An 11,944-nucleotide genomic window follows, 5' to 3' on the forward strand; every position below is an offset into this window, starting at 1 on the left:
GCAGACTATAATACTAATAGGACTGCGCTCCACCCTCCACGTCTGTGCGTCATGACGCAAACACCGTGAGAGCGCTGTACCGCTTCAAAATGTAAACACACTATTGTAAGTAATAAGAATGTTTTTCAAGTGTTCTTTCTATCGCAGGAAATGTATGTAAACGTACGCGTGTTGTTAGAAAGCAAAACTAACTGGCAAAACCAAATCAATAATAACAAAGCCCTTTTTACTGTACATGGTTACGACGGGGAGTCGGTTAGTCATGTTTAATTTTCAGTAACGTTAGACCGTTCTTTACTGCAGGAATGCAATGAAATACTTAATCAAACTCAAGCAACTTTAGACAAGCAAACCGAGGAGGCTTAAAGCAAATGGTCTTGATGTTGGAAATCCTATCAATAATGATACAGTTGTACAATAAATGTATAATTTATTGCATGTAATTTCTATTACTTTTAGGAGTGATTGAATAGTCCAGACTTACACTGTAACTAACAGCTTACTGTGGATCAAAAGAAGAAAACATACTGTTGTTTAGCTTGCAATGAAGTTCAGGCGCAAACCCGTATTGAAGTCAAAACTGGAGCGATTATAGATAAACTATACAATAACTTCAGTGAGCCTTCAGACTTAGAGCCAGCATTAGACATCATCAGTTTTGTCTGGAAACAGCTGGATTTCCCCCCCCAAAGTATACTGTATCGATAACATACAGGTGCTCAGATTGTTGGTGGAAAAATCAAACTAAAATACTGTTCTTTTTTTTTTTAAATGTTCAGACATGGTTCAATATTACAGAACGCGGTGATGGATTCAATTATTAATTGGGAACAATGGAAAATAATGAACGAGACGGGGTGGAAAAACTGAAATCGATGTTTCTGTCGGCATGGCACAATGTACAATACAGTAAGTAGATGTGTACTTGTGGCTTGTAGTTTATTGATTACATTTAAACAATATTAACACTAAGGGACAGACTCAGTACTTATAACAATAACAAATACTGCTCCGCGCTATGAGGTAGGTTCCTATAATGATTTTCAATTATACAGGTCCGAACACACCACTGCATAATCAAAAAAGCCTGAAACTCACGTTTATATTCTGTTAGCTGTTAATTTAAAATACATTTATACTGCTGTCATGTGGAACAGGAAAATAATACACTGCTGTAATTGTTCGATTGAGCCCCTCGTAAGTAATTATTGTTTATAAAAACTTACTCCCAAAGTAACTAATGAAATGGACCTTCGTTCATTACTGGAGTACAATGCAATGCTGGGTCAGGTGGAGTTATCTTTGCATGACTGATTAGGGTGTGCTATTTTTTTTTTTTTTTGTGTGTGACCTCTGCAGTGTTGTAAGAGGTATTTCATGTTATCTGCAATTTTGGGGGGTTAAAAAAGAAAGGCAATGTCAGGTGCATAGCAATACAGACAGTCATAAAGACGCACGCATACAACTGAACCATTCAGCAGGATTATTTCATCTCTTAAACTCTGAAGCAAACAGATACTGTGTCCTGTGTTGCCAGCGTCAGAGGTAGAACTAACGTCTTTAATACAGTGTTGTGGACCATTGTCTGCTAGGCGTGAATCAACAATGGGCTTCTGTTTCCTATCTGTCTGCTAATCTCACCAGGTCATTATTACAGGGTACTTCTGAAAACGCACCATGCTGTTCTTTGTTGTGCATTTTACAAGTAATGATCCTAATAATGAGCCTTTGTCTGCTTTAAATCTTCCAGGTTGGATTCTGAAAACAAAGACATATTTCAGCAGGAATTCGCCTGTTTTTCTGTTGGGAAAATGTTATCATTTTAAGGCAGAAGGTAAGTAAAAAAGTAACAAATTAAAAAAGTTAAAATATGTGAAATTCCAAACAGTTGTGATACTTGCACAGCAGTATACCACATTTTGAACACAGTAGTTTATTTGTTTTTATTTGTATTTAAATACGGCTTGTTTAGCACAAAGCTGACATGCTTCCTCATCTCACTTCCTCCCAGTCAGCCTAGAAGAGTCTTTAGAGTTCATAAGAAAGGTTACTAACGAGAGGAGGCCATTCGTAGCGTTGCTTAAAGGAGTAGTTAGTAAGCATGGCAAATAATGAAAGCAGTAAGAAATAAAATAATAAAGTATTACTTTAGCTTTAGTGTTTTTACAGGAAGTGCTATAGTGGGCCGCTGTGACATGTGAAAAGTGTGTGGGTCTGGTGTTGAAAGAAAGGAGCTTGTGAAGCCCTTGTTTAACCTGTCTTCCTCCTCCATGTCAGAAGTGGAGAGTGTCGCGGGGAGCTGCAGTGACAAGGCCTCGGAAAGGAAGCTTGTTATCGGCAGCGTAGTGGAGTTTCATCAGGACTTTGCCTCTCGAATCTGGCTGACGTACCGAGAGCAGTTCCCTCAGATCCAGGGCTCCAGCTTCACCTCAGACTGCGGCTGGGGCTGCACGCTCAGGACTGGGCAGATGCTGCTGGCTCAGGGCCTGGTGCTTCATCTCCTGGGCAGAGGTAGACTTCTGTATAAGAGTTGTATATCCAGACTAATCCAAGCGTGAAAGCAGGTTGAAGAAACAGTCCACCAGAATCCCTCTGCTCTGATTACAGTGCTCTTAATAGAGAACAGGAATGAAAATAAGACTCCTATTGCATAGCAGTTGCACCCATTCCAGGTTTTACTACAAGCTAGATGTGCCGCAGTGTGTTGGTAATAAGATCAGGTGTGTTGTCTTAAAGTCATGGCGAAACGAGGAGTGGATCAAACTGCTATGCAACGGGAGTCTTATTTCAATGCCTGGAGAAAGATATTGGGCAGAGAGGCTTGCAGTATTAACCTCTGCGATTCCTGTATTCCTTCAAAATAGACAAGAGGGTGTTTTTTTGGTGCAGGATCCTAGAATGTGTGATACCCCAACTTAAAAGCCTTCTGCAGGAGAGACATATGAGGTTTTTTTTTTTTTGTTTGTTTTGTTTTTATCAAACGCTAGCTACTTTCTCAACTGGTAAATGAAGGGATTTGTTTTAGACAGTGAGGGCTGTGGATCGGGACGGGAGATTTAAGGCTGATTTTGTGCAGTCATTTAGAAAACAATATTTGAGCTTAAATGTGTTCTCCCGTTTGAACCGACCATATGTCATCAAAGAAATCATCGGCTATAAAAAAGAACTAATGGCCACTTAGATATTTATGGGTCAATTAGGTTTTCTGACAGTTTGCAAGGTCAAAGTGTTAATGCAGTATAACCTGTACCGTCCAACTTTTACAACCAGAACCACACCTACCTGCCCCCTCGGATGCTGACAAAGAGATTGTGTGTGCCGCAGAGCTGCAAAATTGAAAATGCAGTACTGGGGACGTTTTCAGGTCGTCATTTTTTCCTTAATAGCACTATTTCCTTACAACTTGAATTAGTCAAAGTCTCCTTTTAACAGATAGTTCAAAGAAAATCAGAAGCTGCAGTATAAGTATTTCGTTGCTGTGAAAGTAGTTCCCTATGCAGTGTCCTCCCTGTTCTCTGGGCCAGGTTTTTCCAGCCAGCTCTTCATTCCCAAGCCAAACTGTATCCCCCACTAAATGGGTAGTGTTTGTATTGCGTGAGCCAGGAATCACAGGGTTGCACATTTGCTGTAGTCTCTGTCCTTTGCATGTTCTCATTACAGACTGGACCTGGTCTGATGCCTTAAAGATGGATGGACTGGACACCGAGTCGTGGACCGCCAGCGCAGCCAGGAAGCTTGTTTCCTCTTTAGAGTCATCGTTTCAGGGACTGAAATCTCCAGAAAGCCGCGCTCCAGCTCCTGGGAGAGCGGAGGAAGCAAGCACCGACCTGAACTGTGTTCATCACCGCAAAATAGTGTCCTGGTTTGCGGACTGTCCTGCGGCGCAGATTGGTGTGCACAGGCTCATTGAGCTCGGGCACGCATCTGGAAAGTCAGCTGGGGACTGGTATGGGCCAGCCGTGGTCGCCCACATACTGAGGTGTGTTCTGATCACTCGCCATTCAGCTGCTTACTCTTAACCATTCAAAAACGTGCATTGAGTTTGCCTTGTGTTCATAAACAGGTCAGAATAGGGCAGTTGATGCAGATTGCTAAATTTTGAGACTGGCACAGAAAAGGCGATGGGGAGCACATATCATGTGGTTAATTAACTAAGAGTGTGTTAACACGGGGATGGAAATAAGACTCCTGTTGCATAGCAGTTTGATCCATTCCTGGTTTTACACACACCTGAGCTACCTATACACTGGGGTTAATCAAGCCAGTAGTAAAACCTGGAATGGGTAAAACTGCTGTGCAATAGGAGTCTTCATTTCATCCCCGTAACATCCCAGAGTGATATGATGCTGAAGGAAAGACCCTGAAGTCTCAAACAAATCTTTATAGCTGCCCACAGTTAACCATGTGATATGCACACATGAGCTTCGACAGCATTTCTTTCTATTGTGTTCCCTATGGCCTTATTCTTTACCAGTACGAAAGTTCAACACTATACTTAATCTAGATATACCCCAAGACAAGCTGCTTTATCTATTTTTAATTCCCACCTCCAGCAACGTTATAATTGGAAAAGAAGACCCCTGTTTGAAATACTGGGCTCTACTCACCAAGATGCATTCATTAATTGCTTAAAGAACCTTTTTAAAAATGTATGTGTTTTGATTTATTACGTGTCGTTGGGTATTCATCACTAAATGTATTGAGACTACTGCTAAAGAAGCCATCGTTTTCTTGAATTTCTAAAATATCTAACCCTTTGTGAACAGTGACTGAGCCGAATCACTAATTCTATCCGCTGGGTAACTGTGTAAATAATGTTATTGCCCTTTTGTTTGATGCAATAGGGTTTTTAATCTGAACCTTTATTTCTCACAGAAAAGCTGTTAAGGAAGCAACAGACCCTGAATTACAAGGCATAACAGTTTACGTTGCTCAGGATTGCACAGGTATGAAAAAACGAGTGTCTTTGGAAGAAGGGTTTCTGGGCATGGTGCCCAGCTTGACCTCCCATTCAAAATCACAGATACAACACCGTGTTCAATACAGTTAAATGCACTGGGAGTGTTCCTTTGGCATTCCAGTAAGGCAATTAGTTTACCAATGTAATATAGAGACGGCTTCCTTCTACTTTTTGGTTTGCTTCTTGTTATTCTCAAACTACTCTACAGTTTCATCTAAATTCTGTAGTTTGATATCCTGCTGAATATTACATTTGAGACCCTGCATTTCTGTATTATTTTATATAGCAAACCTATTTTAGAATGCCAGGAAGTAAGTGGTAATGCTATGCACTGTTTTAGTTTCAGAGTGATGAATGACCCTAGCACAACCCTTTTTAAATGCATTAATTCCAGTTTACAGTGCTGATGTTATTGATAGCCTCCAGAAACCTGCTCAGGGCCCAGAAACTGAAACCAGAGTCGACAGAAAAGCTGTAATTATCCTTATACCCGTGAGGCTCGGTGGAGAAAAAACCAACCCGGAGTACTTTGACTTTGTAAAGGTACAGTTTAACTAGCATGTACTGGAGCTGCATCTGTCTGTCTGTCTGTTATATATCACAATATAATACGCATCGCGATGTGCAGGTCGAGATACGATGTGTATCACGGGACATGTGCTGGGCTACTGGAATACATAATAAGAGCAAACTATCAATTTAATGATGGACGATTATGTTAAAAGACAAAAATGAAACGAGTCGGAGAGTATGTGTTCACACCAACTATAAAACACACTTACTCTTCATACAAGAACCAATCTGCTCAGTTACAACAAGCTGTGTAGCGCTTTGGGTCTCGCGTCACGATACACACCTCTTATGATACGATACATCATGCAAAGAAAGTATCCCGATTCATCGACACACAGTGAATCCGTACACCTCTACCCCTTGGAGGTGACCCATGAAAGCACTCCTCATACCCAGCTATTCTGAGATCAGCCTTTAACACGGCTGCAGACATACTGTAGGGTATGTGCAAGTCCTTCTGATGTACAGTTTTGTTTTCTGTTTACAGGGCATTTTAAGTCTTGAATATTGCATTGGGATCATTGGTGGAAAGCCTAAACAGGCGTATTACTTTGTTGGATTTCAAGGTTAGTTTTGGGGAAAGAGAAATCATTGTGCATAATGTTTTTAATAAAGATCAGTAAGACATGAATGCATTCCAATTTGGTATTCACAACGGTTGAAACAGCACTCATTTGATTTGATCTGACCCATCAAAACCGAGTCCATTCATCAAAAGTAAACCTCCCAAGTTGCAGTTGTAATTGATTTCCATAAGATGCATGCATACTGTTCATTTCAGTATAAAGGGAGGCAATCTTCATCACCTTCCTAAGTGCTTAGGAGCCTTCAGTTGTGCAACCTGGCAGTCAATATTTACACATTTACATGTTCCCAGTTTGAAGTGCTGAGTTATTTAATGTCTAAATGACAAGCAATACGGTTTCCCTGTCAGCCTGCAGTTCCCGATTGCATTTATCATATGCAAATTCGAGAGTATAATTGCGTGTTTGTAAAAGTAATTTTCTCACAAAAAAAAATTAACTGACAGTCCCTTTACTCTCTAAAAAAAAAAAAAAAAAAAAAATCTGCTTATACAACCATACTTGATTCTGCATAATTTAATCTGTCCCGCAAAAGGAATCATCCTTCAAGCCTTGCGGATCAGCCAGGGAGCTCAAGCGCTGGTTTCATGTTTTCAGCTGCTGCTCTGCATAGAAATTGGATCATATGCATTGTAATAATAAGATGATTTTTTGAATAACTTGTCTTTTGTTTTGTCCTTGTAGATGACAGTTTGATTTACATGGATCCTCATTACTGCCAGTCTTTTGTAGATGTCAGCATGAACGGTTTCCCACTCGAGGTAATAAAAAATTACAAAGAGCTCACCCACTAATGTGAATGTAATAGTTTCTTTTAGTGCTTAAAGGTTTGAATCCAAATGGGCTTAAGCTCAATTACAGAGCAAAGATATATTTATATATATCTATCTATCTATATATCTATCTCACCAGTATCTTCGGTGTTCCCTTTGTCTTTACCCCGTAGACATCAATTCTTCCAGTTCTTTTTGGCATGCTGTTAGACAGTTTTGAAATCCTTGCGAATAGCAAAGCGCTGTTTGTGCACAGAGCCAAACTGCAGAATATTACTGCAGCTGTGTCCTCAAACATCTGAAAATCAGTTCAGATACAACATTCAAAACAGAAACCTTCTGCAAAGAGTTTTAGGAAGAAGTGCTGTCGCCTTGGTCGACGGATTCTTTAGTCAGCACTACAGCATGTGTCTGCATGTACACTGCAAGCAAATTTATATATATATAATACACTGATCATATACAGCACGTGTTTATATATCTTCCTGCATGAAACCTGCAGGGTATGAGAATGTACATCTTTGGTCAGTAATCAGTGATATAGAAACAGTAGGCACTCCTGTGTGAAAATGCTAGACCGCTTTGCTCTTTAATTAGGCATCTTGAACAATGTCTAAAAAGTCTCCTGCATTTTACCATGTGTGGCTACGTGTTCCTGTTCTCTTACTATTTTAAATTAATTGCATGTGTGGCCTAATAAAGTCATCAATTAAATTAGACCATCACTCATTTGTCTATTTGGGCAGCAGTGTGGAGTAGTGGTTAGGGCTCTGGACTCTTGACCGGAGGGTCGTGGGTTCAATCCCAGGGGAGGTATACTGCTGCTCTACCCTTGAGCAAGGTACTTTACCTAGATTGCTCCAGTAAAAACCCAACTGTATGAATGGGTAATTGTATGTAAAAATAATGTAATTGTATGTAAAAATAATGTGATATCTTGTAACAATTGTAAGTCGCCCTTGATAAGGGCGTCTGCTAAGAAATAAATAATAATAATAATATTTGGACAATTTCCCTAGATTTTCAGTTCCAGTGGTTTGATTTCATACACACAAACTACAGAAGCATCGGGGTGTTGTAATACATGTGCACACTGCTGTATGTATAGAATTTACTCCAGCATATGGTAATGTACTCCTTCTCAAGCATGGTGTCTCATGTAACTACATTCCTAATGTTACTTCAGCTGAGTCAGTCCACAAGTAATCCGGGTCTGTGAAATCAGTTGCTAACTTATTCAAAGTAAATTAAACCAGACCGATGAGAAACTGAAAGACCTCAATTGGGCCACGTTTTCTCATCATTTACTGTGGAGAAAATACAGACGCCTGGCTCCACAGTATCAGAGAGTATTTTAAAAGGCTGATGTTGCCACCTCACTCCATACTTGAGTATTGTCGGATCTGAGTCAATCATATCATCATCAAAAAAAATATATATATATCATGGAAGAAATTCTAAAAATACATTTGTCCCCAATTTTACAACTAGGCAACATTGCAGATGATATCATGAAATACCCTTTTCATACTTTTCATATTTAATACAATTATAGCAACACAGCGATTTTGTATGAGAACAACTCTACAGAAAAGGAAGGCATGCTTGTTGTGTTCTGAACTTGTTGTTTTCATGTTCCTACAGTCATTCCACTGTCCCTCGCCTAAAAAAATTTCATTTACTAAAATGGACCCAAGCTGCACCATCGGGTTTTACTCAAGAAGTGTACAAGACTTTGAAAAGATCAGTGAAGAAATATCAAAGGTAAGTACACAGGAATAAATAGGTGTCCTATTTAAAAAAATAAAAAATAAAAAATAAAAAGTCTCTATACTACCCATGCAGAAGTAGATTTACTAAATTGATTAGTCCTTCTTTGTAGTGAGCAGCCCATCAGCCAGTGCAAATACGGGTAGGTTTTGAAAGGCTTTTGTAAAAAAACAAAATCTAAGCAGTCCAGCAGGTGGCGCCATTTGTCTTCGAATGGGAGTTTATTTTTTTTTTACACAGCGTTGTCTGACCAAGCTTGTTCTGAGACACTGCCACTATTGAGTTACAGCAGGCAGCTGAATAACTCCCATTTCAACACAGTAAGCACCTAATAAAGTGGACGCTGTAAGCAGTTGTTTAAGGAAAGTGCTGCTGTTTTAGTTTGATTTAGTATCTGATTTGTTCAGTGTTTTTTGTTTTATTTATTTGTTAGTAGTAAAATCTTTCTATTGATTGCACGTGTTCTTGCATGTGTTTTATATTTCAGTGTGTTTTTGCAGGTGCTCAAACCCTCATCTAAAGAGAAGTATCCAGCGTTTACCTTCGTAAAAGGCCATGGGCGTGATTATGAACAAAGTGAATTGACTTCAGAAGGGGAACCCAGGCATCCACAGTACAGCTCAGGAGGTTTTGTCTTGCTGTGAGGATACACCCAGCACACGACTGTGGAGTTCTTCAGTGCAGAGGAACGAGGAGGAAACTCTCTGCGCGATCTTTTCAAAGCGTTCACTCAGGTCTTTAATTCACTCTTGAATTATTTTTTAAAAGAGGTAAAACTTGTTTTACAAAACCAAGTAATAAAATCCAAGCTGCGTTCTGCGCTCTCAAGGTGTTGGATTCTCGTTTTGTAACATTTACATGATTTAAAAAAAAAAAAAAAAAATCTCCTTTAAAATAAAAAAGAGGTAACATTTACATGATTTAAAAAATAATAAAAAATAGGAGGTAGCATTTATTTTGGAAGTGGATGATTTAAATCCTTAACTTTTTTTACTAACAGTTTGTTATGCTCAAAATAAACAGTTTAACATGACATTGTGTATAACTGAAAGACGCGTACCCTGTCATAAGCCATGTCTGCCTTTTTGAAATGGATTGATGGATCTGATGGATTGTGTGTTTGTATCTGTGTCTGTGTGTATTTGTGTGTGTGTGAGTGCCTGTGTGTATTTGTATTTATGTGTGTCTGAACTCGGCACCCCAATCTGCATGGAAGGTGCAAGCTACTCTGGCAAGCTGAATTATAATCCAGAGGAACAAAGTGAACTGTGTAATTGTTTGTATAAATAAACAGTGGTCTGATCTCCTCATCGCAGCATGAAATGTGAGATAAAGAACCGCACGAAGCTGCACTGTATGCGTTAGTAAGTAAGCCGGTGCTGCTCGAGCTTCTTAATGGCAAACGCGATAAAGGAATTCTATGTAGAATGTTTATCGGCCAACAGGGCATTTTAAAGCACAGTGTCAAAACGTCTTCTGTGAGCACCTGCTATTAGAAGTGCAGGGAAATGTACGCCCTCTGTGTCCATCACTGATAGCTGTAGTGCCGTGTCCTGTAATGCAAAGTTAACACACTCAATTATTGTGCACATTCATTCATTGTAGCAGTATATATTGGCACCTCATGTATTGTATCTACACTTCCTTGTTTGCCTATGCTTGTTAAATGAACCCTAGGATGTGCAGCCATTGTGTTCTGTGTGATCTCTTACTAGAATGGGATAAAAGGCATATTTGAAATTAATAAAAAAAAAAAAAAAAAACGCACACACATGCTTTTTCAGAAGTGCAGCAAAATCATGCACAGAATCAGCATTAGTGCTAAATATTCACTACAGCTGCAATAAAGACTATGTGGTAAATGTTGTTTTTCCTCTTTATTAAATTAATAAAACTACTAGAATTTGCATTTCCGAAGTTTGCGTTGTGCTATTTCTGCCTGCAAGTTTATTGTGTTTTTTTAAATTGCACATCTGCCTCCAGGTGTTTACATTATTGTAAAAAACATTTTCTCTCCTTGCGTCAAATGCAAGCCACTAAACTTTAAAGAGATGCTGTGTTCAGTGTAGCTGTTTTTTGCAGACACAGTCAAATGCACTGAATTAAAAACTAATCATACGTACTAACCGTTTCTACCCTCCTTTTAACCGGCGCAGATGCAAACACACACATACAATTGGTAATTGTGTCCAATGGAAAAGAAAATATCCTCCTGCAGAATGTAATGTTTCCATGGCTAATTTCTCTGATCCGTCTCAGTTTAAGCAATGGTTTGTTGTTTCCATGCTAAATACAGATTCCTGTATTAATAGGAGCATGGCCTTGGGTTTAGCCATCCATATGGGAAAAAGTTACTTGTTTGATGGCAAACAGGGAGCTAAAGAATTGACTCACTGTCTGCAGTGTTATTAAAAAAAAAAAAAAAAGAATATTAGTATGCAGATATAATGGCATCATTTTCATTTTCTAATCAGTAATTTGGGTTCTGTTTTGGGAAATGGGTAACCAATGGTACATGGAGCATTAGAAATGCAAAGCTTGACCGCGTGTCCTCAGGATTTTGTCACACAACATGAAAGGGCGCTTGTACTTGGGGGTGCTCTCCTCTAAGGGGATGCTCTGTTCAATGTGTATTTACAGAGATGGATGAATATTTGATTAATGAGTCATGGTCTCTGGAGAAATGTAATAACTGTGCTGCTGTACAAAGCTAGCTCCTTCTCTGTTAACACAGCTGCCAGTAGTGTCGCTGGCATTGCAGCCCCTTCAAAATCCAATATGTTCCATGGAGAACATTCCTCTGTTAAAAGGGGATGTATGAGAGTCATTATTCTGTGCTCAGCTCTGAACTATTATCTTCCACAATTTGTAAAGCTTTCTTTTTCCTGTGGAAATAAGCCCTGGCACAAAAACAAAGACTGTAAGTTCCTATAGTTCTGATTGCAAATGCCAGTGTTTGGGAGTGCGGCAGCACTGCATTCAGAACAAACAGATCGCAGCTACAGCTCTGTTGCATGCCCTGCAATAAAGAAAGTAAAAGTCATGCCATTTGAAACCGCGTGAAAAATAATATCTGAACTGAAATATAGACTTATGTAGTTTGGCATTTACACATGCATTAAAGCAAAGTTAACTGTAGTACGAAGTTTCTTTTCATTACTTCTGTATTCCTTAAATTAAACTTCTGAGTTGCACGTTACTAGCTTCGAAACATTCATTATATTTTTAAAGTGTATTTAAAAAAAAAAATATATATATATATATATATATATATATATATATAT

At 39.0% G+C, this 11,944-nt stretch overlaps 1 protein-coding gene across 3 annotated transcripts; it reads left to right on the forward strand.

Moving 5' to 3' along the window:
• The first annotated feature begins 47 nt into the window (after positions 1–47).
• Positions 48–10,567, forward strand: LOC117403427 (cysteine protease ATG4C). Of its 3 annotated transcripts, XR_009330771.1 has the most exons (12): positions 48–105; positions 780–909; positions 1,751–1,834; positions 2,278–2,511; positions 3,661–3,979; positions 4,876–4,946; positions 5,355–5,503; positions 6,021–6,099; positions 6,802–6,878; positions 8,535–8,654; positions 9,161–9,507; positions 9,566–10,567. XR_009330771.1 is itself a non-coding variant. In XM_034005594.3 (11 exons), exons 2-11 carry the CDS (start codon positions 834–836, stop codon positions 9,302–9,304), a joined length of 1,353 nt encoding a protein of 450 aa, XP_033861485.3. In that variant the 5' UTR covers positions 48–105; positions 780–833; the 3' UTR covers positions 9,305–10,567. The 3 variants fall into 3 exon arrangements, 2 of the variants coding, with proteins under 2 accessions (XP_033861485.3, XP_058891192.1); XM_034005594.3 differs by having other exon boundaries at positions 9,161–10,567; XM_059035209.1 differs by lacking the exon at positions 9,566–10,567 and having other exon boundaries at positions 9,148–9,311.
• Positions 10,568–11,944: the final 1,377 nt, after the last annotated feature.

The sequence above is a fragment of the Acipenser ruthenus genome, chromosome 12 (genome assembly GCF_902713425.1).
Source record: "Acipenser ruthenus chromosome 12, fAciRut3.2 maternal haplotype, whole genome shotgun sequence".
NCBI lineage: Eukaryota > Metazoa > Chordata > Actinopteri > Acipenseriformes > Acipenseridae > Acipenser > Acipenser ruthenus.

Coding starts and splice junctions, on each gene's coding strand:
- LOC117403427 (XM_034005594.3), top strand. CDS start 834: ATGGAAAATAATGAACGAGACGGGGTGGAAAAACTGAAATCGATGTTT. Junction 3,980..4,875: donor GTGGTCGCCCACATACTGAG/GTGTGTTCTGAT, acceptor TATTTCTCACAG/AAAAGCTGTTAAGGAAGCAA. Junction 5,504..6,020: donor AGTACTTTGACTTTGTAAAG/GTACAGTTTAAC, acceptor TTCTGTTTACAG/GGCATTTTAAGTCTTGAATA.